The sequence below is a fragment of the Acomys russatus genome, chromosome 26 (genome assembly GCF_903995435.1).
Source record: "Acomys russatus chromosome 26, mAcoRus1.1, whole genome shotgun sequence".
Taxonomy (NCBI): Eukaryota; Metazoa; Chordata; class Mammalia; order Rodentia; family Muridae; genus Acomys; species Acomys russatus.
The window spans coordinates 50,545,734-50,573,058 of NC_067162.1; the positions used below are offsets into that span (position 1 = coordinate 50,545,734).

General features: G+C 50.6%; 1 protein-coding gene across 1 annotated transcript in view; it reads left to right on the forward strand.

Annotated features, from left to right (window-relative positions):
• The window catches only part of Kcnk1 (potassium two pore domain channel subfamily K member 1), a 33,102-nt gene extending 6,833 nt beyond the window's left edge, over positions 1-26,269 (forward strand). Inside the window, exons 3-4 of the mRNA XM_051169256.1 lie at positions 20,541-20,936; positions 25,874-26,269. Coding sequence (XP_051025213.1) covers positions 20,541-20,936; positions 25,874-26,133 — 656 coding nt within the window. The 3' untranslated portion in view covers positions 26,134-26,269. The remainder of the gene's footprint in view (positions 1-20,540; positions 20,937-25,873) is intronic.
• Positions 26,270-27,325: the final 1,056 nt, after the last annotated feature.

Here is a 27,325-nt window from a genome sequence, read left to right on the forward strand (position 1 = left end):
ATCAAGAGGAATTCAATCTCCAGGCACTCAAATCAAAAGCCCACACAGTCAACCCGGCAGTGCGGGAGGCAGAGGCAGGAGGATCTCTGGTGCTTGCTGTTTGTCAGCCCAGCCTCAGGTTCAGTAAGAGGCCCTGTCTGAGGGGAGTAAAGTGGAGACAGACAGAAGGCAGCTGACATCTTCTGCCTGCATCCAGGTGCACACATGCTCACACACACACACACACACACACACACACACACACACACACACACACACACACACACACAATCCTATGAGAGCCAGCATTGGTCAGGGGGAGCAAAGACTTATGCTTAAATTATAAACCGACCCCATCTGTACTCCGTGAGATCTTTAGTATTTCAGTAGCTCAAAGGGTTTTTCATCCTTAGTCTCCAAACTTTCTATTTCTGTACCTATTTATAGAACTTGGAGCATTCTGTTACAACCAAGTGGCTGTAGATTTCAAGAAACTGCGCTTTGGCTCTTAGTAACAGAACTGTGAGTCTCGTTAGGAATAGAATCCTACCCGTGCCACTAACCCAGTGGGGCAACAGGGAAGGGGAGTAACTGCAGTTTTGACTGTGGTATTGAGGGAAGGGTCTGCGGCCTGCATCACGGAGTTGACATCTCCAGGCCAGAACAAGCAGAATTACCCTCAGGGAGTTCTTTTGACCCACTCAAAAAAAAAAAAAAAAAAAAAAGTATTTCAAAGCAGGGCACGGTGATGCACATCTGTAATCCTAGCACTCAGGAGGCAGAGGCAGGCAGATCTCTGTGAGTTCGAGGCCAGCCTGGTCAACAAAGCCAGTCCAAGACAGCGAAGGCCACACAGAGAAACCATGTCTCCAAACAAAACCAAACAAAACAAAATGCATTTTAAAAAATGTCCTCCCACCTCATGGCTTCAGGGACAGATGTAGCTGAAATCAGATGTTACCCACTGGGGTCGGCTGGGTTTTATTTTCAAGCGGCACACATACATGGCAATCGCATTAGTGGCTTTTCCTATTGAGGCGACGAAAGATCCAATAGAGGCAAGTTAAAGAAACGTTTATATGGACTGAGTGTTGGAGGACACAGCCATCAGGGAGGGTATGATGCCAGCAACCTGAGGCGGCTGGTCACAGCGCATCTGCAGGGAGGGAGCAGAGAGAGGTGGACGCTGGCGGTTAGCTTCTCGCTGTTGTTACCTTCCAGTACCCCGGCTCATGGGGTGCCATGTACATGTAGGATGATTTTTTTTTCTCACCTCAATTAATCATCCTAACTCTCTTGGGCATGCTCCAAGGTTTATCCTGGGGGCATTTTAGATCCTTCAATGGACAACCGAGTCAATCATCACAATTAGTCAGACCCGTGAGTATGGAAGTAGGGTCTGCCCTGTCTCTGCCCGGTGGGAGGTGAAGGTGTTCTCTCCCAGAGAGCACGTGGTGTTTGGATGCTCTTCTCTCCTGTGCCTCTCCTCTTCCCTGGACTCAGCTGAGCTTTGACCTTCCCTGTTCATTCTAGGCAGTCTGTAACCCTGCAGATGGTGGCCACTCTGTCAGGGTGGCGTGCTGTTGCGATGTGACCCTGGCCAGTAGGTCTATAGAAGGCTGAGGGGAGAGGAGGCTTTAGGTTGTATGTATTGCTCCTGAGAGGGCTGTGGGGTTCTCTCGGGGTGGGGAATTGGGCTGGCGAACTTGTCTGCTGTTTTCTAGTGCTGTTGTGTTTCCATACTTTCAATTGCAAAACTGACCATGGCTACACTGACGAGGTCAACTGGCTCCTGCTGGATGATGCTTTCCTGTCACCTGCTACATTTTGAACAGTCTGTGATTCCTCGTTACCTGCTTTGCCAGGGCTGGCAATGAAAGGCCCCAGGAGGCTCCTTCATTGGTTAGTATTGTCAGTACCACACCTGGAGTCTCATGGGAGTCTCTGAGAGGGTTTCTAGACTGGCGACCCATCTTAAATGGGGTGGCACCACACTGGCTGGGGCCCTGGATTGAATGAAAGTGGGTGGAGCATGGGCATTCACCTCTCTCCTCCTGACCATGGATGCTTGGGACCAGCTGCCTCCCACTCCCGCTGCCACGCCCTCCCACTCTGATGGACGGCGCCTCACGCTCAGCCCAGGTAGACCGTTTCTTAGGTTGCATTTGTTCGTATTCTGTCATATACCAATGAGAAGAGGATGGACACAGCTCTGTGGATTCAGCCATTAGAGCAGCTGGTGTATTCAGTGGGGAGGAAGACACACCCACACAAAGTCCCTCGGACTCTCTCCTAATGTGGCTCAGTCGATGGAACGCCTGCCTAACACTCACAACCCCGGGTCCAGTCCACAGCACTGCATTAACACAGTGTGCTGGCATATACCTATAATTCCAGCACTCAGGAGGCAGAGGCGAGAGGAATTTGGTGAGTCTAAGGCCAGCTTGGGCTACAAAATAAGACACCATCCCAGGAAAAAAAGTGTGCGGTTGCTCTGCGGAGACCAGTTTGGAGGATGCAGTTGTGATTGTGTCTGGTTATTCATAGGTTCGCGCCACCACGCCTTCTTGTTGTTCTGTTGCAGTCTCTTGACGTTTCCTCTGGCTTGGTTTGTCGTGTAGGCTGAAAGGCAGAGGAAAGACCCATCTTTCCAAAGACCTCACCCAAGAGTTCTGAGCATGGCACCCAGGTCTCAGTTCTCTTAGAAACGTGCGTTGCTGGGCTTTTGTCCTTTGAGGTTACCCTGCGTCCTCTTGTCCTTTCTCCGAGCTGTTTAGCTCTCTACTTTGAGTTGGCAGCACAGCCCAAAAGCTGTGTTAACCAGAGCTGAGTGAGGCTCCAGGGTCAGGAGAGGGACAGATGGTGCTCCATCTTTGCCAAGGAGGAAGAGGAAATGGTGGTTGGGGATGGAGAGTGAGGCTCCCGGGGTATGCTGCTGCTGTGCCACAGCTTCTAGGTGGTTTTAAATATTCCAGCGTCTGTGCTAATGTAAAGTATGTAAACATTGCTTCTGTTTCTAATTTATTAGTGTATAAGCTTTGCAAGAAGTTGAAAAAGCAGACCTTTGCATTTTATAGATTCAACAGAGGATACTTAATATTTGATAGCTCATATAAAATGCATGCTAAAAAATGTCACGCATACACAGCTGACAGAATGCTACAACAACAAAAATACATTCAGCACAGTTTTAGTGGATAAAGTGAAAGGTACCAACACAGACTGATCTAGGTGGCTTGCTTTTAGTTAAAGCACCAAATAATGCAAACATGAAGTTTTTTTCAAGAAAGTCAAACATTTTATAAGGTGTCTCTGTCAGATAAACATGTGATCACAATGGATAGGAAAACATCAACTTTTAGAGACACAGCTACACACACATACACACACACACACACACACACACACACACACACACACATACGAGGGGCGGGGGCAGGGGGGGGGAAGACATCACTATGCCGTCCTGGCTAGTGCAGAACTCAGAATGTAGACAGGCTTGCCTGAACTCACAGAGGACCCACATAAGAACTACATCGTGAGACCCTGGCACAAAAGACAAAAACCAAAACAAAAACCCAAACCAACTGCACCAACCTTCTGGAGATTCTGACCTAACGGGACATGGTAGCTTCCACTACACAGTTGTAGCTTTCAGCGCCAACCCTCAGATTTTACCCAGTTACATTTTCTGGTTTGGGGCAGGCTGTGCTGGGGTGTGCAGTCCAGGGTCTTGATGGAGCTAGACAAGCTTTTTCTCACTCAGCTGCTGCTACCTTGGTTTGGATACATTTCTAATGTTGCACATTCGAGAATTCTGCAATGTAAGTGGACATTAGTTAGTAGAAAGTAAAATTAGTAAAATTAAAGTGATACAAAATATTCCTACAACCTTAGAATTAAAAAAAAAAAAAAGGATTTATTTCTGAGTATCTGTGAGCGCCTGCCTGCCTGCCTGATGCAATTCTGTCTCTCCTTTCTTTCCATCTGTCTCATTTCTGTGTCTTTGCTAGCTTGCTTTGTTTTCTTTCTTTCTTTTCTCTCCATTACCTCCTCTTTTGTTTTTCTCCTTTTTCTCCACTTTCTCCCCACCCCCCACCCCCTGCCATCTCTCACTCCTTCTCTCTCGGCTCTCTCCCTTCCCCTCGACCACCGCCCTCCTTTTCTTTTCCCTGCCCTCTTCTCCTCTTGAGGTACTGGGGGCTGAACCCAAGACCTCACGTCACACAATACTAGGCAAGCACTGGACCACTGAGCCACATTCCTTCCCAGTCCCAGAGGCCTTTGGGTTGGCTATTTCACAGTTCTGAAGGACTTTTCTTCTCACAAACTGCTACCTTCCAAACTTTAACACCGGCTTTCTCTTTCCCCACCTACTATATTCCTGGTGCAGCCTTGGTTTAGGAATAACAGCAGGGGAGGTGAAATGTCTTAAACCAAACTTAAAAGGTTCCAGTATTCTTGTAACCAAAATTCTTCGAGCGCTTGCATACCGGTTACCAAGGCACTCAATTATTTAAAGAACACAGTTAGGTGGATTAAGTTAATTAAAGACACAGGAGAGGCTGTTCCCAAGCCGCCTGCTTACCAGTCATAGCTACCCGCAGTGGCTCCTGGAGGCGCTGAGCTGAGGGAAGGGCCCCTCCACCACCCTCCCTCCACCCAGGCTCTGTGCCTGGCCTGCACAGCCCTACCAGATGGTTCTCCTCGTGGGTATGGGATGGCAGGGTCCCCTGCAGAAGGGAAGGGCATGCTGTGTGGACCAGCCATCTGTCACCCACACTGCTCTACCTCACCTCCTGCCATGTCAAAGGAGTCGAAGCTTAGCAGTCAAAACCATGAAGACAAAAAGAGTCAGAAAGTGAAAAAACCAGAAAGAGCAGGCCAGAAAGCAAATGTCTAGCTGCAGCTCATGGAAGATGAGGTGAGCCTGCCTTTGCCCTTGCAGGAGGACAGCCTGAGGATGCTGCCTCCTCTCCTCAGACTCAGAAGTCTGCTGCACTGTTTCCTCTGGCTGCCCCCTGCTGTGCACCTTGTACCCAGACTGCACAGGCTTTCTGTGTCTGCACTTCCTTCTGAGTGTCACTAGCAAAGACAACAGGAAGGGCACTACGAGGTCAGATTATCATGAGTCTGTCTGGCCTTAATGGCTAGCAAAGTCCAGCGTGACGTCAGAGAGGGAGAAGCCCTGGCTGACTTTGGTTTGTTGTTATTATTTATTTAGCTTAATGCAAATTTTGAGACATGGTTTCCGGTATCTCAGGCTGGCCTTGAATTGTAGCCAAGAGTGACCTTCAATTCCCGATCCTCCTGCCTCTGCCTCCTGAGTGCTGGGATCACAGGCATAAGCCACTCCAGCCGGGTGTGTTCAGTGCTGAAGATGGGATGCAGGCTTCCGGCATGCCGGGCAAGCACTCTGCTGACGGAGCTAACGTCCCCAGCCCTCCCTGCGTCACTTAAAGGTAATGCTTGTGTTCAGATGCAATACATCTGAATGTAGGGACAGTGGGTATAAAGGCAGCCAGCGGGGACTGAGGTAAGGGTGGGGACTGGGTTCTCTTCAGTGTCACCTCCTGAGCACACTGCTCCACCTAGACCCCGCAGACCCTACTTCCTGAGTTGAGGATTCCCTCTTGTGTTCACAGCGCAGGGACAGTCCTGTAAGTTCAGAGAGCCCCCATGACACTCTCTGCAGAGGGAAAGAGGCACAGAGGCGCCATGTAAGAGGCCTCTGGCAACACGTGTGGGCCTCTATAGGACTTGATGTGGGTGGCAGCTATCTGAGCAGCTGCCTTGGGGAAGGAATGGCGTTTGACTACTGATGCGGGTGAGCTTGGCTTGCTTGGTGATGCTGCAAAGGCCATCTGCTCAGTACACATGTCCAGAGGGCAGCGTGAGGCTGTCCACAGAGAGCCTAAGTGCCAGCCTTGCCTGAGTCTAGAACTACCTTCAGCAACAGCAACCAGTGGCACTGAGGGGCAGGTGTGTAAAGAAGGCCTGGCCCTTGACTCGTGGGCAGCAGGAGTCACTGTCATGGCGTGATACAGGGTCTATGTGCCAGCCAAGGAGAGGGAAAGGAAATCGGGCAAACCTGGCTTCTGCAGCACTAAACAAAGGGCCTTGCTCTGAAGAGATGGTGTGCACAGGCCCTGGATGTGAGGGCAGGGAGGCTAAACGGAGGACCCGAGCTGTGGGCAGAGCGTCCCTTGGAGCGTCCTCAGCGGATGTAAACAGAGCATCGTGGTGCCCCTGGATTTGTTAGAGTCACAGTCTTGGCCCTCGTAGTTCTCCAACGAGCCAGGCTTGACCACCTGACCTCAGTAGGCCAATTGAAAAACAAACAAAAACAAAACGAAAGGCAAAGAGTAGTGAAAAGCACACAAGAAAGCAAACACAGTCCCCCTGCGGCCCCCTCGTCCATCTTCAGGGCCCTGACATGAGGTGCAGACTTAGAAGCCAAGCAGATGCACAGTGAGTGGGATCCGGTCAGGCGTTGACTCTCGAGTCACTGACCCATCATGGTCTGGGTTCCAGTCTGTGCTTTTGGGTGGCCTGACAGGTGGTCAGAGATCTCTTCCTGGGACACAAGTTCACCACCTAGCTGGCACCGGCCTCTTCCTCTTGTCAGCTTAAGACGCCTTGAGGGGAAAGTTCCAGTTTCTTGGGGGCCGTTATTTCAATAGTCTGATAGGCCAAGGGAAGGCATGGTGTCTATTTAGAGCATCTTTGTCCCTGTTTGCAGTCGTGCGGGCCCCAGGGAGCCACGGGTGAGGGAGCTTGCCCCGGGCCATCCCTCTGAGGTCACTGCTGACAGAACGAGGGCCGAATGCAGCCTTGATGTTCGCTGCAGACAGGAGTGCACCTCCTTTGGAACCACCATGTTCTGAGTTCTCTCACCTCCCCGTGACGACTCGAGGCTCATACTTGGGGTGTTATGTGCAAGACTTGGTGGGAAGTTGCACCCACTATTCCAGTTCTCGTGAATGCAGCTCTGGGGTGATGGGGAAGCTCTCAGGGGGTATAGACCACTGTGTGTTCCAGGATGAGTCACAGATGCTCCTCCACACCGTTGGTGTGGGTCTGAGGGGTCGAGCATCCAGTTCCTATGCTCCTAATTGTCTTGGTAAAACCTTGACTGTACAGTGAGACCACAACAAAACCAGTGACAATTCAGCTCTTACGTGAGCCCCGCCATTCCCGTCTGTAAAGACACGACACTCTTTCTGTGTGTCTAGGCTGCATATGTACTTGATCTTGTGGGGTGGGGAGTTGTATCATCAAGGCAGCCAGTGTGTGTGTGTGTGTGTGTGTGTGTGTACCTGTTCATGTGTGCAAGCGCGTGTGTACATGTGCTCATGTTGGCTGCCTTCCTCCATCACTCCACGCCTTGTTTTCTGAGACAGGGTCTCTTACATTTCACCTAGGCAAGCCTTGGGGGTCCTACTGGCCCCCACCCCTCCATGCACCGTCTCTACTTTGTTATTGTTGTTTTGTGTGGGTGCTGGGGATTGAACTAAGATCCTAATGCTTGTGTGGCAACCACTTTACCGATGGAGCCACCCCCTGAACCAGGGTGTTCTAAATACAACTCTTTGTACTGTATAGTTGTTCAAGGTAGTTTCCTAGGACACGAGCTGCAGAGGGAGGGTGACTGGCTTTTCTCTAATGTCCGGTTAGTCTCACTGTTTCTCAGGACACAGGATAGGATGCTGGTCCAGCCCCAGCTCCATCCAAGGCAGCGTGGAACTCACGCAGTTCTTGTGCCAAGGCCCCACCAGAAATCCTCACCTTATGGTCTGCCAGCTTCTGCAGAAGATGTGATTTTTCACGCCGCACACGCAAGCTCACACATGCAGCGTCTCCTTCTTGATGCTGTCTTTGAAAGGTGCGAACTCAGGAAATGAGTATCATCCTGAACCGGCATGTACAAGAAGCGGACACTCCCACAGCGTATGACCAGGCAGGTCCGCAGAAGTGTTTGACATGCAAAGGCGACCCATCAGACTTCTTTGGGCTTTGAGAGGTTGGTGGGTCCTCAACTTTTTGAGACAAGGTTTGGCCATGTATTCCAAGCTGACCTTGGGTGCTAATGTTACAAGTGTGAGCAACCAAAGACATTTGACTCTAGATACCTGCTATTTAACCTTAAATTATCTCTCTGTTAATATCAAGGTCAGGCATTCTGGCCTCCAGTGTGTGACACTGAGATGTGGCCTTCTGTCTGGTGCAGGAGAGCTGTGAGCTTCCTGTCTGCTGCAGAAATACTGGGGGCCTCCTGTCTGCTGCAGGAGAGCTGGGAGCCTCCTGTCTGCTGCAGGAGAGCTGGGGGCCCCCTGTCTGCTGCAGAAGAGCTGGGGGGCCCCTGTCTGCTGCAGGAGAGCTGGGGGCCTCCTGTCTGCTGCAGGAGAGCTGGGGGCCCCCTGTCTGCTGCAGGAGAGCTGGAGCCTCCTGTCTGCTGCAGGAGAGCTGTGAGCTACCTGTCTGCTGCAGAAATACTGGGGGCCTCCTGTCTGCTGCAGGAGAGCTGGGAGCCTCCTGTCTGCTGCAGGAGAGCTGGGGGCCTCCTGTCTGCTGCAGGAGAGCTGGGGGCCCCCTGTCTGCTCTGCAGGAGAGCTGGGGGCCTCCTGTCTGCTGCAGGAGAGCTGGGGGCCTCCTGTCTGCTGCAGGAGAGCTGGGGGCCTCCTGTCTGCTGCAGGAGAGCTGGGGGCCCCCTGTCTGCTACAGAGAGCTGGGGGGCCCCCTGTCTGCTGCAGGAGAGCTGGGGGCCCCCTGTCTGCTGCAGGAGAGCTGGGGGCCTCCTGTCTGCTGCAGGAGAGCTGGGGGCCTCCTGTCTGCTGCAGGAGAGCTGGGGCTTTAAAGTCTGCTGAGGTTTTTCCTTCGCCAGTCTCAAATGGTGGCCGGGAGAGGTCAGGAGGCTGAGCAGGGACCAAGCACAAGGACATGAGTTTGGGTCTCCAACATCTTCATAGAAGCTGGGTGTAGTGATATGGCATGGTGTGTGGCTCCAGATCCAGGGAGAAGTAGACAGGGAATTCTTTGGCCTTGCTGGCAACCCAGTCTAGGCAATCTGTGAGCTCCCATTGTGGTGAGAGACCCTGTCTCAAAGCACAAGGAGGAGAGGACTCACAGCAGCTGTCGCTCAAGTTCCATGTGATCTGAGTCTCTCTTTGCATGCCCCGCTCCCACCCAAGCACCCTAGTCCTCTGGAAAAGCAGCCAATGTTCTTAGTGGCTGAGCTGTCACGCCCCATCCCTTAACTGTCATTTTGCCCAAGACGGTAGCCAGGGAAAGGTCTTTATTCTTAGAAGGACTTTGGAATCTGTTTTCCCTCGGTCTCTCTGTCTTGCTTGTCCCTTGGCCTTTCCAGATGCTCAGCTTGCCTCTGTAGTTCTGTGTGTAGTTGGCTCCGTGCAGAACAGTAGCACTGTGGTCCAGAAGAACTGGGCCGGGGAAGGTGGTTTTCAGGCAATGGTGGTTTCTTCTGTCATCCTTAGAAACCCAGTACTGCGTCAGCAAGATGGATCAACACGTTTAAAGTCACCGATCGCCCAAGCCTGCCACCTGAGCTCTCTCTCTGGAACCCACATCAATGAAGAAGAAGAAGAAGAAGAAGAAGAAGAAGAAGAAGAAGAAGAAGAAGAAGAAGAAGAAGAAGAAGAAGAAGAAGAAGAAGAAAATTGACTCTACAGAGTTAATTTATAGCCTCTCCATGTGCACCTTGAAACACATGCTCACTCACACACATCACATAGGTGTTCACAAACACACACACAAATAAATAAATACACAAATAGATAAATGAACAGATTTTTAAAAAGCTATTCTTGTAGTAGATGGCTTTAACGGGTGCCTCTTCATACAGAAATGAAACAAGGTTATATATACATATATACATATATGTGTATATATATTCCATATGTACTTTATATTTGCATTTATTTATGTGCGGGTGTGTGTGCACACATGGGTGTGCAGGTGCACATGCCTGAACTTGAGTGGAGGACATTAGTGCCCTCATCCACTTGGTCCTCTGAGGCAGCGTCTCTTCCTGGGTTGGGAGCCTGTGCCTGGGCTAGGGCAGCTGGCCCTTTGTCTCCACTCTTTTGGAAATGGGGCTGTAGGCATTTGGGGAAATGCCTATCTTGTTATGTGGGTGCAGTAGTTTAAACTCTGGTCTGTGGTTGCAGAACTGGCACTCCCAACTACTGAGCTGTCAATCCAGCACTCATATGTACTTTACATGTATGTACATATGCATGCGGGCGCATACCCTTTCTCTTGAACCTCTGCTATCTTCCCTAGAAATTATCTGACAGGAGTGTGTGTGCTTGTGTGTGTGTATTTTTAGAACATTCTGTCAGAATGTGTGTCATGGAGCTTGTCCTCGGGGTGTCCCCATGTAGGTCGGCACATCTAAATAAACCAGACTAAAATTCTGTGTTTGGAAAATGTTGGCACCTCCATACAGACGTCTGAGGGATTCAGGAAACCTCACCGAATCTAGGAATATTGGGCAGCATTGCTGTCCTTAAGCGGCCCGTTTCCTAAGAGGTGGTTTGTAGTTTTAGTGTCAAGTGTTATGTTGCCCACCTCAAAAAACCATACCAGGGTTCTGACTTGCCTAAGACCCCCACTGATCACCTGTAAAATGTCACATTAATTCAGAGCTTAGAGATGGCCTGGGAAGGAGCCGTTTTTAATTGTTTCTAGTGCGGAACGTTCTGTGTGTAAGCAGGTGGTTTTCTGTTTGTGCAAAGCAGATCTTAAAGGAGGGGAGGGACAACGCTGAGGGTTCAGGAAGGGAGCCCTGCTGTGTGCCAGATGAACGTTTTCCCTCCAGTACAAGAAGGGGGGAGCTCACAGATCTGTCTTCAGGAAGCAGTGGCCCATTTGTGCATGTGTCATTAGCTGGGTGTGGCAGAGGAGCCAGGTGCAGTGACAGGTGGCTCTTGCTGTGGGACTTCCGTGTTCTCCGTCATCTGTGTGTGGACGGACAGACAGGCAGCCCTCTGTGATTCCAGTCTACAGGTGGGCACACTAAAACTGGAGCACACAGATGTCTTCCGTGAAATGTCAGAAGACAGCGAGGACTCAAGGGCTTATGCCTCAAATGGGCTGGGGGCTCAGTCAACAAGACTGATGGTAACTGTGCTTTGCGCCTAGAACTTTCTGAGGGCACAATCAAGCCTTGATATCAGTCGGGAGGTTAGAGTGCATCTATTGAGCTTTGGTGACAGTTATTATTTTGATAATTGTTCTTTCTTAAAATAGCATCTATGTATGTGTGTATGTATGTATGTATGCCAAATGCCGTGGCATGCGTGTGAAGATCAGAAGACAACTTTTGGGGCTTGGCCTCTCCTTCCGCGGCATGGGCCCTGGAGACTGAACCCCTTCCCATGACCTGGCTCCCTAGATGCCACCTCTTCAGCACCTTACCACCTCCCAAAAGTGCCACCCAGGGGAACAAGCCTCCACCTTAAGGATCTGCAGGAACACTTTAGATACAAACTCAGACAGAAGGGGTGCAGGCGGAGAGGGTGAACCTCCTTTTTTCCTGTCCATGGCGTGAGCACCCTGCTCTGCCTAGTGAGTCTGCCATGATGCACAGGCCCAAAGCATCAGGGACAACTGGCCATCGGGTCGCCCCCTTTCCAAACTGTGAGCCACAGTGACCCTTCCCTCCTTGTAAGCTGCTTCTGCCACCGTTTGCTGTGGTGGCCACTGATGGCTACAGGGTGGCACCAGGAAGCAGAACCTGGGCTCCTGGGGCTGCTGCACGCATGAGGTGTGACCCAGCGGAGCCTCTGGCCTCAGAAGTGCCCACCAGGGAGCTGTCTGCCACCAAGGGCCGTGCTCTCCACTTCCTCTGAACCACATCACGAAAAGCTGGGCGACACAGATGGATACCTGGTGGAGAAGTTTTCCAGTTTGTCAATGTGCCCCACTGTGCCTGTCAGGTTTTGTCAACATGACAGAGCTAGAGTCAACTAGGAAGAGAAAAGGGCATCCATTGAGGATTCACCTCCATGAGTTTGGCCCGAGGAAAGTCTGTAGGATGTTTCTAGATTAATGACTGATCTGGGAGGGCCCAGCCCACTGTGGGTGGTACTGTCCTCCGGCAGGTGATCCCAGGTGGTGTGAGAGAGCAGCTGAGCAAGCCCCGGGGAGCAAGCCAGTGAGCCTCTTCCTCAGTGGTTTCCCATCAGCTCTGCCTCCAGGTTGCTGCCTGGTCCTATAGATGATGAACTGCAGCCTGTCAGCCAGGCAAACCTGCGCCTCCCTGAGCTGCTGCTGCTCATGGGTTTGATCGCAGCAACAGAGAGACCCAACGGGTACGAGCGTGGAGGCTGAGAGCGCACAGTGGACGCTTGTCCAGACAGAACAATTGTCAAAGGGCCTGTGAGATGGCTCAGCGGGAAAAGGCGCTTGCTGCCATGTCTGACAACCTGAACTGAATCCACAAGGCTCACGTGACGGACAAGGAAAAGTGACTCCTGACAGTTGTCTTCTGTCCTCTGACCTGCACACACACATGCGTGCGCGTACACACACACATACACACATCCATACACATACACACATCCATCCATACACACATACATACATACACACATATGCATACATACACACACAAACACACACAAACACACACATATGCATACATACACACATACACACATACATATACACACACACACACACACACAGAGAGAGAGAGAGAGAGACAGAGACAGAGAGAGAGAGACAGAGACAGAGAGAGAGACAGAGACAGAGAGAGAGACAGAGAGAGAGAGAGAGAGAGAGAGAGAGAGAGAGAAGAACAGCACACGAGACAAACAAATAAACATGACCTTAAAAAGAACAATTGTCAAAGAAATAATTGTTGTTTCCAGAACTCAGTGGCTCAATGGACTCGTTGTGACCCGGCTGGTCCACAGAGCTTGTTTGTGCCCTTGAGCTCAGCTCGGGAAGAACAAACAGTGCTGAGGTAGAAGCAGTTCTCTGGTATCATTGTCCGGCCTCAGATGTGAGGTTCTCCTGGTAGCGAAGGTCAGTTCGTGTCCTCATCTCAGTCCCTTCTCAGGAGCTGATCCAGGATCTGTGATCTCAGATCCTCCAAGGGGACAATCAACAGTAAGCACCCCACAGATTAAACTCAATTTGGTTCATACTAGAATACACACACACACACACACACACACACACACACACACACACACACACCCCTACATACACACACACATACCCACACATACATACACCTACATACACACACACACACACACACACACACACACACACATTCATCTTGTTGTCTTCCATTACAGTAACAAAACACTCAAGACAATCAGCTTATAAAGAGCACATATCTACTTTGGCTCAATGACCCACTGCCCTTGCTTTAGTTCTGATGAGGCAGAGAGCATCATGGGAGGGAGCAAATGAGGGTAAAACTGCTCAGCTAGACTGAGTGGCCAGCAAACCCCAAGGACCCTCTTTCAGCCTCCCCAGTGTCAGGGTTACAGTGCCTGGCAGTATGCCTGTGGTCTAGGTGGGTGCCGGGGGTTGAATTGGGCCCTGATGTCTCCACGGCGATCTCTTCAGTGGCTGAGAATTCGTCCCTAGAACATTTCTACGACCTTTGGGAAGCTTCGTTGATATATGCAGGCTGCGTTGGCTATTGGCGGGGAGGATGCAATGCATGGAGATGTCCATGGGACAGATGAGCGGCTCAGAGAGGAGAGCCATTCTCGCTGACTGACATCGACAGTCCTGAAAGTTTACACCCTAAACAGGAAACCGGTGCGGTGCCCTTGCTGGTCAGCTGCAAAGGAATTAAGTCAGAGTTTCCACCGTCTTTTCTGTTGACTTTGCCTGCAGCTGGTTAAACGCCTTTAGTTTCTTTTTCACCCTCCAGTTCATAATTTTTCTTTATCAGTTGCCGTCAGGATCACTGCGGAGGGTGTCACCTTTAAAGACACCCTAAAAGACGGGGTGGGAATTAAGCTGTGTGAGGAGACCAGAGTGGAGCACACAGACTGCTAGGAGCTGAGAGTGTGTACTGTGGGGACAGCTTCATGGCCCTGTGTCTTCTAGCAACTGTGAAATCGCCGTTGTGTTTTGCGTGTGCACACAAGCTAGGGATCGTCCCACTTTAACCTCAGGATACTTGTATGAACCAAGAAGCAGCATTGTACAGGGGATATCTGGGAAGCTGAGGTAGAAGTGTTTGTTGATCTAAGTCTTCTGCCTCCGATGAGCTGGTGTCCTGTCCTCCAGCAGCCGCTAGGGATGACGTCCCCTCCCTTCACACTTTATAAGGGTTGAAGACCGGTTTTGTTCTAGCGCTAGGGTCTGGGGCCAAGCGGGTGCTCTCTTGATAACTTGTGGGTCTTTCGTGGCCAGGGCCACATAAAAAACACAGCATCACATAACAGTGAGATGCCGCCACTGTTAAGGACATCGGCTGCTCATCCAGAGGGCCCAGTTTGAATTCCAGCGCTCGTACGGATGGCTCACAACCATCTATAACTCTGCCTCCCTGGGATTTGACACACTCTTCGGGCATCTATGAACACTACACACACACACACACACACACACACACACAGAAATAAAAATAAAATAAATCTTAAACAAAATATCACTTCCTTGTCACTCAGCATTTTGAGTTACCCTTGGAGTCTGTCTTCCCAGCACATGGTGTCTAGTAGTTCCACGAGAAAGAAGACAGGTTAAAATCCTGAGTTGTCTGTGCAGCCTCCATGCCTGAGGGAGTGCCTGCAGCAGGACTGTGCGCCCCACTCTGAAAGTGCATTATCTACGAAACCTTTGCAGTATAAATGATTTTGAAACCTCAGGGTAGTGATGGCTTCGGGGTGATTGTGTTAAACCCAGAGGGGATCTGGGGGAGTTGTGGGGGTGTGGGGAGAGTGACAGGTGGAGGACCCAAGACTTTAGTATGTATATCCAGCAATGTAAGTATGAGGACCTGGGTTCAGAGCCCTGGCACCCACATAAAAAGCTAGGTGTGTACCTTTAAGCCAAGCATTGCTGGGGGCAGGCAGGATGCACAGATCGCTGGGTGAGCGCTCATTCTGGCCTGTCTGAAAGGGGGTTTCAGAGGAGGTTAGCATAGGGTTACACTAAGGAGATCCACCCACCAGTGTGCCTGGCTGTGCCCACTGTGTCAGATGCTGAACAGAAGATTAACTCACTCTGTCTCCTCATGCTGGGTCACCGCCTTCTGCCCTCGGGTGTGAGAACCGATGCTTTCAGGCTGGTGCTCTGCTCACTGGAGGCTGGAAGCCGGAGGCTCCGGAGAAGGACATGTTCCTGCCAATCCCTTGTAGGAACACACAGGTTTAAGAAAAAGATAGTAAGCTGTGGACGGAGGTTGTAAAGCCAGTCAGTTTCCAGAGGACGAGACAAGAGGCTGCTGGTCTGTGTCTCAGTCCGGGTGGATTGCAATGCTTGGATCTCCTTCCTGGGCCTGCTTCCCCAGTGCCCACCAAGCTAAGGACAGAGATGATACGTTGTCACATCGCTCCATATCTTATTAGTTACTGAAAAGAAAAGTAACCTCACCAGCTGAGCTACCATTCTCAAAAGCCTCTGGTGACAGTGAGAACATTCTAGATCTGTGACTTGCTCTGGTGTGCCATGTGAGAAGCTACAAAGGTTCTCCGAGATGCCGTGAAGGTAATTTAAGCACCGGAAGACGCACACCAGCACACGCCAGCCCACGCCAGCCCATGCTAGCCCGGCCCTAGGGTTTAGGTTCTCATGCGTAGACTGTCCTCATGTCTTAGCATGATTATTCCCAAGATAGTGTTGATGTACTGGGAGGATCTGACCCACAAGGCCAGGCCTGCTTCCTGCCTCAGGTCCCCTGCTTCCTGTCCCTAGTTCTCTATTTCCTGTCCTGGTCCTCTATTTCTGCCCCAGGCCCCCTGCTTCCTGTCCTTAGTTCTCTAATTCCTGTCCTGGTCCTCTGTTTCCTGCCCCAGGCCCCCTGCTTCCTGTCCCAGGTTCACTACTTCCCGTCCTGGTCCTCTGTTTCCTGCCCCAGGTCCCCTGCTTCCTGTCCCAGGTTCATTACTTCCTGATTCCCAAAGATGGGACAAGTCCATCATCACCAGCACAGACAGGAGCTGGTCCTGTCTGCCACCATGCCTTCGGCACCTCGGAGGACTGTACCCTCTCAAACTGGGAGTCCACACAGCTCATAGGATGCTTCTTTCAGAGATTGCATCACAGTAACGAGTAAGCGGCCAATTACACTAGAGATTAGTCAGCCCACTGATGAGGCCTTTGTGAGGGAGGCCTAAGACTGTAGAAGGCTGACTTCCTGTGAGCACCTCACGTGTACGCCCTCCTGAGGCTCACAAGTGCAAAGCTGTGTGACCAAACACAGCGGCTGAGGAGCAGGAGACTGGATCTCTCTTCACAGGAATCTAACTCTTTCGCTGCTGTTTGGAGACACTCGGTGCCTTAGTTCCACTTCCTTTTGTGATAAAATACCCCAACAAAAGCAATGAAAAGAGGAAGAGTTTGGAGGCTCACGATTCTGTGATAGCTTGTTGCTGGGACAGGAACCTGAAGCCTCTGGTCACAGTACATCCACGGTCAAGCGCCGAGAGCCATGCATGCCTGTGCTCGGCTTGATTTCTCCTCTCTTGTGCAGCTCAGGAGCCCAAGCCTAGGGAGTGGTGCCGCCCACAGTGGGCTGGGTCTCCCTGCACCAACCAGTGTAATCCAGACACTGTAACCCCTCACAAGCATGTCAGCCTGACAGGCAATCCGTAACTGGCACTCAATCTTCCCAGGTGATTCTACACTGTGTCAAGTTGGTAATAAAAATTAATCCTCACACATTCCACTATGCAAAGTGATTAAGTGATTCATAGAAACATCAAGGGGCGGCGGGGCCGGGGGGGGGGGGCGCGGGAACCAAAACGGCCCTGGGTCAGGATCCATGACATTCTTGTAACTTTCAGTCTCTTAGCCGGATTCTATTACAGGAATGAAAACATCTTCCTGCAGCTGGATCCCAGCACCGTGTGGTGAAGGTGTTTAAGTAGCATCATTGTCAACATTGTAAATGAGATGTAGTTAACTTCTAATAAAAAGAGGTAGCAAAATTTGAGAGTAAACATTGTATCCTCAAGCTGTGTGCATGTGCATGCGTGCATGCATGTGTGTGTGTGTGTGTGTGTGTGTGTAGGGTAGAGGACACGCGTGGGTATTGTTCCTCAGGGGCCATCCACCTCGGTTTTGCATCAGGGCTTCTCACCATCCCGTGGCTTGCCAGCTTAAGCCCCAGCTCTAGGATTACAAGCCCACACCGCAGTGCCTGACCTTTGCGCGTGGGCTCAGAGGATGGAACACGGGCCCTTGGGCTTATGAAACTACACTACCACGCAAACTGTCTCTCCAGCCCCCTCATCCCCAAAAGAGTTACTTTTCTATCCCCTCCCCCACAAAAACCTAAATAACATCATTTACTGGAACAGATGGGACAGAAGACAGGCTGTGTGATGAAGATGCCACACTTTTTAAAAAAAAGTGTTTGTTTACATGTTTATTTTTACTGTGTGTGGGAGTGTATGCATGTGCCATGTGCACGCAGGGTCTGTGGACGCTAGAAGAGGGCACTGGATTCTGCTGGAACTGAAGTCACGGGCAGCTGTGAACCACCATGTGGATGTTAAGAACAGAACTCTGGTCCTCTGAAAGAGCAGCCAGTGCTCTTAACCCTGAGCCGTCTCTCGAGCCCCGTGCCACACCTACAAAACTGCTAAGTCATAAAAATACCCCTTAAAAGGGAATAAACTCCCAAACAATACACAATTTATCCCCTACCTCAGACACTTTCTTTCCTCTACAAAGTCCCTGCCAGAGTCGTTCCTGTCCCTTGAAATCCCTGCTTACCTGTCCTGGCCTGTGTGTTCTCTCACTGCCTCACACTCTGTCATGAGTTTGGAATGCCCTCCTGTGCATCTGATTTGCTGTGGATCAATACAAGGCCACCTCCAGAGTCTCTTTTTGGTTATCACTGGAACAAGTCCCCTGAACGTCTGATTACAACTCTACCTTCCAGAGACTGGGGGCCTGGTGGCGAGCTGCCTGCCTGACAACTGCTCTCATTCTTTGCCATGAAGACAAACCATCAACTTCCCCCTCTTCTGTACACCGCCTGCATGTGGCCTACTGTATGGAAGCCCCAGCTGTCCAAATGCCAAGCTTAAAATTAGCCTCAGCATCCCAGGAACTGTTGGCTGCGTGGGGACCAGATGGATTTAGGAACCGGTGCTCAGAGAGATGGTTCTTCACTGTTTGGGGCACGTGCCACTTGTGAGAACTCTACAGAAACGTGCATCTTGCGGGTGATGTGTGTGTTGGCACGTGGTTTTGGAAGATGACATGTGGCTCACTCTTGAGCTGTGCACCTTCTGGGGCAGGTGCTCAGGGTAATCAAGGGATTTCTGCTGTGCGTGTGTGTGTGTGTGTGTGTGTGTGCGCGTGCGTGCGCGCGCGCGCGTGCTCATATGCCCATATGTGTGTGCATGTGTGCATGTGTGTGCTTGCTCATGGTGTGCCGAGGCCAGGGGAGTGTGTGGGGTATTCTGGTTTATGACTTTTTTTTTCCAGACAGAGTTTCTCTATGTTATCTTGGCTGTCCTGGACTTGCTTTGTAGAAGAGGCTGGCCTCTAACTCACAGTGATCCGCCTGCCCCCCGGGTGCTGGGATTAAAGGTGTGCGCGACCACACCCGGCTAATCATTCTATGTTTTATTCCCAGGAGACAGGATCTCTCACTGAACATGGAGCTAGGACATTTGTCAGCAAGCCTCTGTGACCCTCTTGTCTTCCCTGTCCCCTTACTGAGGACAACTATGTCATTTCTTGAGCCCCAAGAGAGCTGTTTGTTTGTTTGATTAATGTCAGATACTTGAGAATGAAGCAGAATTTGAATCTACAACCGAGGCCTTGTAGAATTGTTCTTTTTAAGCAAGATTTATTCCCAGGACCACATTTTGAAACCCTTTTCAATTACACTAACAGCCCATTTTTTCAGGACTTAATTTCATTAACAACAACAAACAAACAAAAAAACGCACTTAGCTGTCTCTCTTGAGTTGACTTGAGACACACTGCTGTGTCAGGAGGTAGCCCTGATGGGATTTCAGACACGGTCCAGAGAGCCTCCTGCCCGGCTGTGCTCTTTCTTGCCCACATTGGTTGTTGCCCCAACAGGTTGTTTTGATAATGATTTGGAGGAAAGTAACACAGACACAAGTTCTGACTAGCCCTAAAGTAACTGTGATGGTCTGCTGGCGGGGCGGGTGATGGCGTCTTTGAATGTCTGGGAATGGCAAGAGGGGGACCGTGTGGAGTTCTCATGTGTGCTAAAGCTAGAGGGAGGTCGAAGAGGCGTGGACAGGATTACTCAGCTCGTGACTCAGGGGATTTTCCTTTGCGACGTCATCTTTACAGTGCCTGTCCCACCCCTCCCCCTTTTACTGCTTCCCCTCACACACCTTTACTTGTCAGTTAGTCCTTCTGGAACATTCCATCTGACTTTATCTGCTTCAGATGGGAGTGTAGTTCGGCTTATAGAGATCGTTGAGGGTCCTGTGAGGAGAGGGGAGGGGAGGGCAGGATTGAGTCCTGATGAGTGCGGTGTCCTGGCATGAGTTTCCCTGGGTGGTCTGAGGTGATGCAGTACTGCCCTGTAGCACACTCCTCTCCCTGCTCAGCCCTGAGGCGTGTCCTACGTGGGAGGCTTCCTTTCATGAGAGGAGCTGGTTGTGTTTCACGACACCCCAAATGTTACCAGAGGGGTCACGGGCATGTGCTGGGACAGGCTGTCTGCGTCTTGAACGTGAGACTGAACAGCTGTCACGAAAATGGAGATTCATTAAAAGTAAGAGTAGGGGCTGGAGAGATGGAGAGATGGCTCAGAGAGCTGAGGGCTGGAGATCTGATCCCAACCAGCACTCACCTCAGGTGCCTGCCCCTTTGCTCTCTGTGGGAGTCTGCATTCAGGCACACAGACACTCAGACATGCATTTGCCCATAGCATTTTATAAAGCTTCCTTCCTTCCTTTCTTCCTTCCTTTCTTCCTTCCTTCCTTTCTTTCTTCCTTCCTTTCTTTCTTTCGAGGTAAGAATGAAAAGATACTGTCCACAGGATGGGGGGAGCAGGCCGTAAGGGGGGGCGGTTCGAGAGCCCTGGCTTACTCCACGCAAAGGAGAAAAGGGTGGATCTTTCTTTGGCTGACGTAGGTAATTGATTTTCTGTTTGCCGGAGCACTCTTGTCCAATCCGCGGCGTGGTCGGGAACATTCTGAACGAAGCCTTCCTTCTTTACTGGATCCCTTCTCGTGGTTCGCAGATCCTCTTGCCTCACAAATGACTGTCGAATTTTACAGGAACAGCCTCACACTTAAACCTTCACATCCGTCCTCAGGCCTACAGGCATGTTTCCTTAGAACTTACTCTCTGCTTCCTGGCCACTCACGGAGCCTCCTCCTCCTTCTTCCTCCTCGCAGGCTACGGCCACACGGTGCCCTTGTCAGACGGCGGCAAGGCCTTTTGCATCATCTACTCCGTCATCGGCATCCCGTTCACCCTCCTCTTCCTGACGGCCGTGGTCCAGCGCGTCACCGTGCACGTCACCCGCAGACCCGTCCTCTACATCCACATCCGCTGGGGCTTCTCCAAGCAGGTGGTGGCCATCGTCCACGCCGTCCTGCTGGGGTTCGTCACCGTGTCCTGCTTCTTCTTCATCCCAGCCGCCGTCTTCTCCGTGCTGGAGGATGACTGGAATTTTCTGGAGTCTTTTTACTTCTGTTTCATCTCGCTGAGCACCATCGGCCTCGGGGACTACGTCCCGGGGGAAGGCTACAACCAGAAGTTCCGAGAGCTGTACAAGATCGGCATCACCTGTGAGTACCCGCGACAGGCTGCATCTCCCGTGTCGGTACCGTCCCCCATGTTTCCACTTTGTGGTCTGACTGTCGGCTGTCAGTCAGCGCCAGCCAGCTTGCTTTCTCTTTGATGTATTTTCTTTTTTTCCTCCTGACTTCCCATAGCTTTTTCTCTTTGCCAATCCCACTACAATTCTTTTTCTTTTTAACTTTTTTTTTTCGAGACAGGGTTTCTCTGTATAGCCTTGGCTGTCCTACACTGGCTTTGTAGACCAGGCTAGCCTCAAACTCACAGCGATCCGCCTGTCTCTTACTCCTGAGTGCTGGGATTAAAGGCGTGCACCACCACGCCCGTCCCCACTATAATTCTTATTGCTTAGTTAGTCCCTTGCTTTTGTTTGTTTGCTTGTTTGTTTGTTTTAAGACAGGGTTTCTCTGTGTATGTAGCCCTGGCTGTCCTGCACTTGCTTTGTAGACCAGGCTGGCCTCGAATTCACAGAGATCTGCTGCCTCTGCCTCCTGAGTGCTGAGGTTACAGGTGTGTGCCACCACGCCCGCCTTGTTTATGTTTCCAGTGCACCTAAAGTCACTGCTGAGTCTCTTGGATGTGTGTGTTTTTATGTGCGGTGTGCATGTGTCCCTGTTTGAGCTTGTAGAAGTCAGAGGACAGCCTCCTTGTTCCCCCCAACCCCCGATCCCGCGCCGCCCCTCTGGTGCCTTCTTCTGTTTGTTTGAGACAGGGTATCCCTGGCTTGTATTTCACCAAGCAGCCTAGACTGGCTGGCCAGTGAGCTCCAGGGACCCACCTGTCTCTACCTGCCATCTTGCCCTCTCTTCGATTACAAGTACAGGCCTGGGCACCAGCTTTTCCTGGGGGTTCAGGGGATCAGCCCAGGGCCTCACATTTGCGAGGCTCTTCCCTGCCCAGGTCATCTCCTTCCTTTTCAGATGGTGCAACGGGGATAGTAGCTGACGCTAAGTAAGTCAACTTACTTCACGCTGTTACGTATTTTATAGGCAAGAAAATAAGACCCCAGCTTGTAGCTAACATCATGTTCTTTAATTATTTCCGAGACCCTTCTCAAAGTGGTCCCTGACCTCGTTTGTATGTCATTATGTTTTGAAGTTACCCGACACCAAGTATTTTTATAATTTATGTGTGGAAAATGAAGTAGGCAACACAGTTTCAATTAAAGTGCCCGCCGTGCAAGCATGAAAACCCTAGGTCAGGCCCTTAGTATCCACATAAAAAGCCGGGCATGGCAGCATGCTTGAGTGGGAGAGAGACACAAGATGACCCCCCCCCCCCCCCCCGCCACAGTCGCTGACCGGTCAGCCTAGCCGAAACTGCAAGCTCCGGCTTCAGCAAGAAACCCCATCTCAAAAATAAACCATAGAGCCTTTGAAGGCATAAACTGTGGACCTGTGTGTCTGCCCATACATTCACTGGCAAACACGCCTGCATGCACACCTGCACACACAGTACACAATCACTGCTTACTCTCTGTGTGAGCCCGCCCTGTTGACGTGTGGCAAGCAGTCCCAGCGCAGTTCCCACTGCTGCCTTCTCTAGAACCCAGCTCGTCATGGCTTCTAGGAAGTCATGGACTCTTGAGCAGCCAGTGCCCTCCGCCTGCCTTGGTGTTTTAATCCCACGGTGTGGTTGCTGGAACGTGTGTGCTTGAATAGTTCCGTGAAGTGGTGGCTCACCAGGAACAAAGCTGGCACTCAAAAACCCTCAGTGCTTTCCATGGCTTCTGGCTCCAGTCCAAGCCCAGTAAACATTTGCCAGAGTCCTGCAAGGAGGGTTTCAGATTCCTTATTATTTTAGAGTCTGTGTGGGACTCGGGGGGCCCACCCCACAGCCCACCCACCTCGCCTGTTGACTGTCTAAGTTCCTCCAGTTCAGTAGCACGGCAAACCACCTCAGTGTGGAGATCTTTTTGAGTTTATACTTCCTATATTCGAGATCTCTCTAAGAAATAGGACTACTAGCCCCAAACGGACATAAATTTCTTTTTCTTTTCTTTCTTTTTCTTTTCTTTTCTTTTTCCTTTTCTTTTTCTTTTTTTCTTTTTTTTTTTCTTTTTTTGTGACTCACAGGTCACAACTCTGAGGTCCCCAAATGGTCCACACAGTCACTGGTGTCTGAGTTCCCACCCTCCTCGGGTGACAAAAAAAAAAAAAAAAAAAAAAACAAGTTCTAGGTATTTTGTGTGTGACTGCGATAACAATATGGGCGTCATCTTAGCTTTCTGTGAAGCCAGCAGGCAGTGGTTTCTCTTCCATTTTGCTTCCTAATTTCTTCGTGAGCTAGGGAAGTAGACTGTCCCTGTGGTTGTGTTTTCTGGTTGAAGTTTTCTCTGTGTAACTTACCCTTGTCTTTCTCCTGATACGCCAGTGCTCTCAGCTTCCCACAGGACACTGAGTCCTCCCACAGGACACTGAGTCCTCCCAGGACCCGCACTCCTCGGTCCAGTGGGGACCGTTTTTCAGGCAGTCAGCCAGGACAGATTTTATGCTCTGTGTGTTCAGAGCTTGACCATCCTAGGAGTGAATGTTCCCAAGGTAGGTAGAATAAAATCCCAAAGCGTGCCTGAAACCCTGTGGGCGCTTCGGACAGCGTTCCAGAGTCTGGTTAAACAATAGCAGGAGGAAGGAGTGGGTTTGGCTACTGCCAAACACAAAAAAGTACCTGTGGCACCAGCTTACTGTCAAAAACGATTTAAGTCGGAGATGCCAAAACCATCTGCCTGTCACATCCAATGCAAATTTTAATGTTCCCTAGCTGTGTGTTTTCAGATCCAATTTCTTGTCCCTTTTTGTGAGGGTTCTCACCCCCGCCCCCCCGTTTAATGTTGAAACTGACTTAAAAATCACTGTTTGCCCATCGCAAGTTCTAAGAAATTAGTGGTAATCCTTCAGTAATGAGAAAATTATAGTTATGTAGTGAACGGTCCATATGCCCAAACACTGACAGTGACATTGTAGGAGACTTTTTTTGGTTGGTTGGTTTGGTTTGGTTTTTGTTGGCTTTTCGAGACTTGGCTGTCCTGGACTTACTTTGTAGACCAGGCTGGCCTCAAACTCACAGCAATCCACCTGCCTCTGCCTCCCAAGTGCTGGGACTAAAGGCGTGCGCCACCACTGCCCGGCTTGTAGGAGGCTTAAGAAGCAGAAAAATATGACAGTACTATTGGTTGCTTGGAAAGGGGCTCATGAAACAGGAAAGCCCTTTTGAGCTCCCTGAGTTCTAAAGCCGGAGAGGAAATGCTCATGTTGGGTGACTTAAAGAAAGCACCATTTGGTTGCTTTATTCTTCTCAAAGTTGAGGCCAGGAGAGAGCATCATTGGGCTGGGCAGGGGGGAGCGAATAAAACATGGCTGATGCTGAGGAAGGCGGGGAGACCTTGTTCAGGAGTGTGCTTAGTGCCACGCCTCGGAAAGGGTAGGCAAGCGTGAGGCTGGACCAAATCTCCAGGTGTGTCTGGGCAGAAGACAGATGAGGGTCTGGATTCGCTTACACAGATACCAACAAGAGCAAAGGCATCATCGCCCGGGAAAGGACACCCTGACGGAGTGTTCGGAGAACCCCAGGGAGTACATCGCCGAGACAAAAGTGATCCTCATCGGGATTGAGAAGGGAGAACTTGCAATAAGATGGCTTACACAAATGAGTGGTACCACCTGCTCTATTCATTACAAATCAAATGTCTCATGGCTTTTAATGTGCAGCACAATTCAGTGTACACACCAGCATCCAGATCACAAGGCCTCTGTTGCACAATCTGGATTCAGGTAAAGCACACGTGTGGTATGAGAATCCCAGCCGTGTGAATAACACACACACACACACACACACACACACACACACACACACACACACACCCTTAGTTAGTAGCGTCCAACTTTCTACAAGATGAGTTGTCACTGGAAAACCAACAGAACGGTTTTAGACTTAGACTTAATGTAACAGGGCGTATGAATTTGTTTAAACACTGGGAGAGGGCTGGAGAGATGGTCAGAGGTTAAGAGCACTGCCTGCTCCTCCAAAGGTCCTGAGTTCAATTCCCAGCAACCACATGCTGCCTCACAACCATCTATAGTGAGATCTGATGCCCTCTTCTGGCATGAAGGTGTACATGCAGTCAGAGCACTGTATACATAATAAACAAACAAACAAACAAACAAACACTGGGAGAGTTCCCTCACCACCTCAGAGCCGAGAAGGCAGCTGTGTTTCAGTTTGTGTTCACCGACCTGTTACAGGCAGTGGTTAAACGTCAGGAAGCAACCGCCTACTCCTGACTGCGTTGGCTTAATTAGAATTCCCTGTGTCAAAGGATGCTGCCTTTTAGTGCCGGAAGGCATTTTAATGTGGTTTCTGTATGATATCACATAAAGAGTGTTTATTACTTAAAGAAAGTTGAAGCCAGGCCTGGGGAGATGGCTCAGCAGGGTTGCGAGATGAGCACTACATGCGTGAGGACCCAGCACCCACACACATACCAAGCAGGGCTCAGCTGCACACCTGCAGCCCCGGTGCTGCCTGAGGCAGAGACCGAAGGCTCATCGGGGCTTGCTGGCTGCCAGCCTACTGCCAGGCTCAGTGAGAGACTTTGTCTCAGGGAAATAAAGTGGAGAGTGACAGAGCAGGAAATGCAGTGTCCTCCGGCATCTACGCTCGCACGCATGCGTGAAACCCACGCACACATCTGAAGCTGGCAGCTGTGACAAATCCAAGTTTGTTGACGGTAAGCCGGCTCATTCCTTTTTTTCTGCGGTTCCTCCGCAAGCCGTGGGCCTCAGACATTCCTGGAGATAATCTGGCAGCAGACCCGCTGGAGAACTCTTGTGTGCGTGGTGCGGTCGGGGGGAGGAGGAGAGGTTACCCGGCTTGAGTTGGCGGTCACCAGGTCGAACTGAGACGTCGCGGCCTCTTTTCTGCCTCACAGGTTACCTTCTGCTGGGACTCATAGCCATGCTGGTCGTCCTGGAGACCTTCTGCGAGCTCCACGAGCTGAAGAAGTTCAGGAAGATGTTCTACGTGAAGAAAGACAAGGACGAGGACCAAGTCCACATCATGGAGCACGACCAGCTGTCCTTCTCGTCCATCACCGAGCAGGCGGCCGGCCTGAAGGAGGACCAGAAACAGAACGAACCTTTCGTGGACCCCCAGTCGCCGCCCTATGAGGATGGCTCTGTGAACCACTGAGCACGGGCTGTGGATGTGAGGCAAGGCTGAGCCTTGACTGTGTCCGTTTTTACTAGAAAGTCAAAGCCAAGATGATTATCATTTTGAGAAATGTCGACTGTTAACAATGTTCTAGGAACACGGAACTCTGGGTTCTTGGGGGTGGGCCAACGAGACGTGCACCTGTGATTCACAGGGGACGCGGTCACCTGGGCTGCACACACAGCGTGCTGCAGTGGGTGGAGGCAGGTTTTGTATTCGACCGGGGACTCTGGGTTTGCATTCCAGTCATTTTGCTGACAGCTAAATAGCAACGTTTATATTTAAAAACAACAACAACAACAAAACTATAGAGATGTATTTTATAAATAGGTTTAAGTGCCCTGGCTTGCATGTGCCTACCCAAAATGATTATTTTTATAGGGTCTAAATTAGCTCTATTTATAATGAATAGGTTACCATCCACTGTGTACATAGGACATATAAATGTTTATATCCTGTATATACGTGTAGGCTACCAGATCCCCAGTTACTTCTTAAACCAAGATAAAAGATATTTTTTTTTTCTTTTTGATTTCTCTTTATACTGAAGAACCCAGAATCGCCGCAAGCTAGGAGGCCTAACAAAACTCAAGAGAAAAGTCCTGTATGCCACTCTCTAACTGTGTATGTCTCTACCCTCTTACGGGATGGTGTGGGACCAGATGGCCAGTGAGGAAGAGGTGTGGGAGGGATACCCCTATGTCTGCCCACCTCACACTAAAAGCACAGAACACAAAGTCTGTACCCGCAATGGACAGATTAAGTCGGCTTCATCTGAGGAGTCTACACTTGGGAGCTGAAATCAATAAAACCATGGCAGGTTGCGAAATCGTGGTTTGCTGTGTCCGGTGTTTTCCTCTGTGTACATTGTCTATAAAGGACCCGCTTTAGAGACACTAGACCTGCTGCCATGGGCTCTGCCCACCTGATGATGACTGGGCGACACTCTATGTGGCCTCATCCCATGGGGCAGCTCGCCCTGTACCGCCTTAGCCCCCTACCGCCCACTCCTGCCTTAGTCTTCCAGCCCTGTGTCCCTGATGCAGAGCAAAGCCCTTCCTCACCACATGAAGTTGCATCTTACCTCAAAACAATGAGGCTCTTTTGGGGATTGGCTTAACACACACAAAGCCATCAGGCTGGGTCATCTCTGGTGACCTCTAGTGTCAGC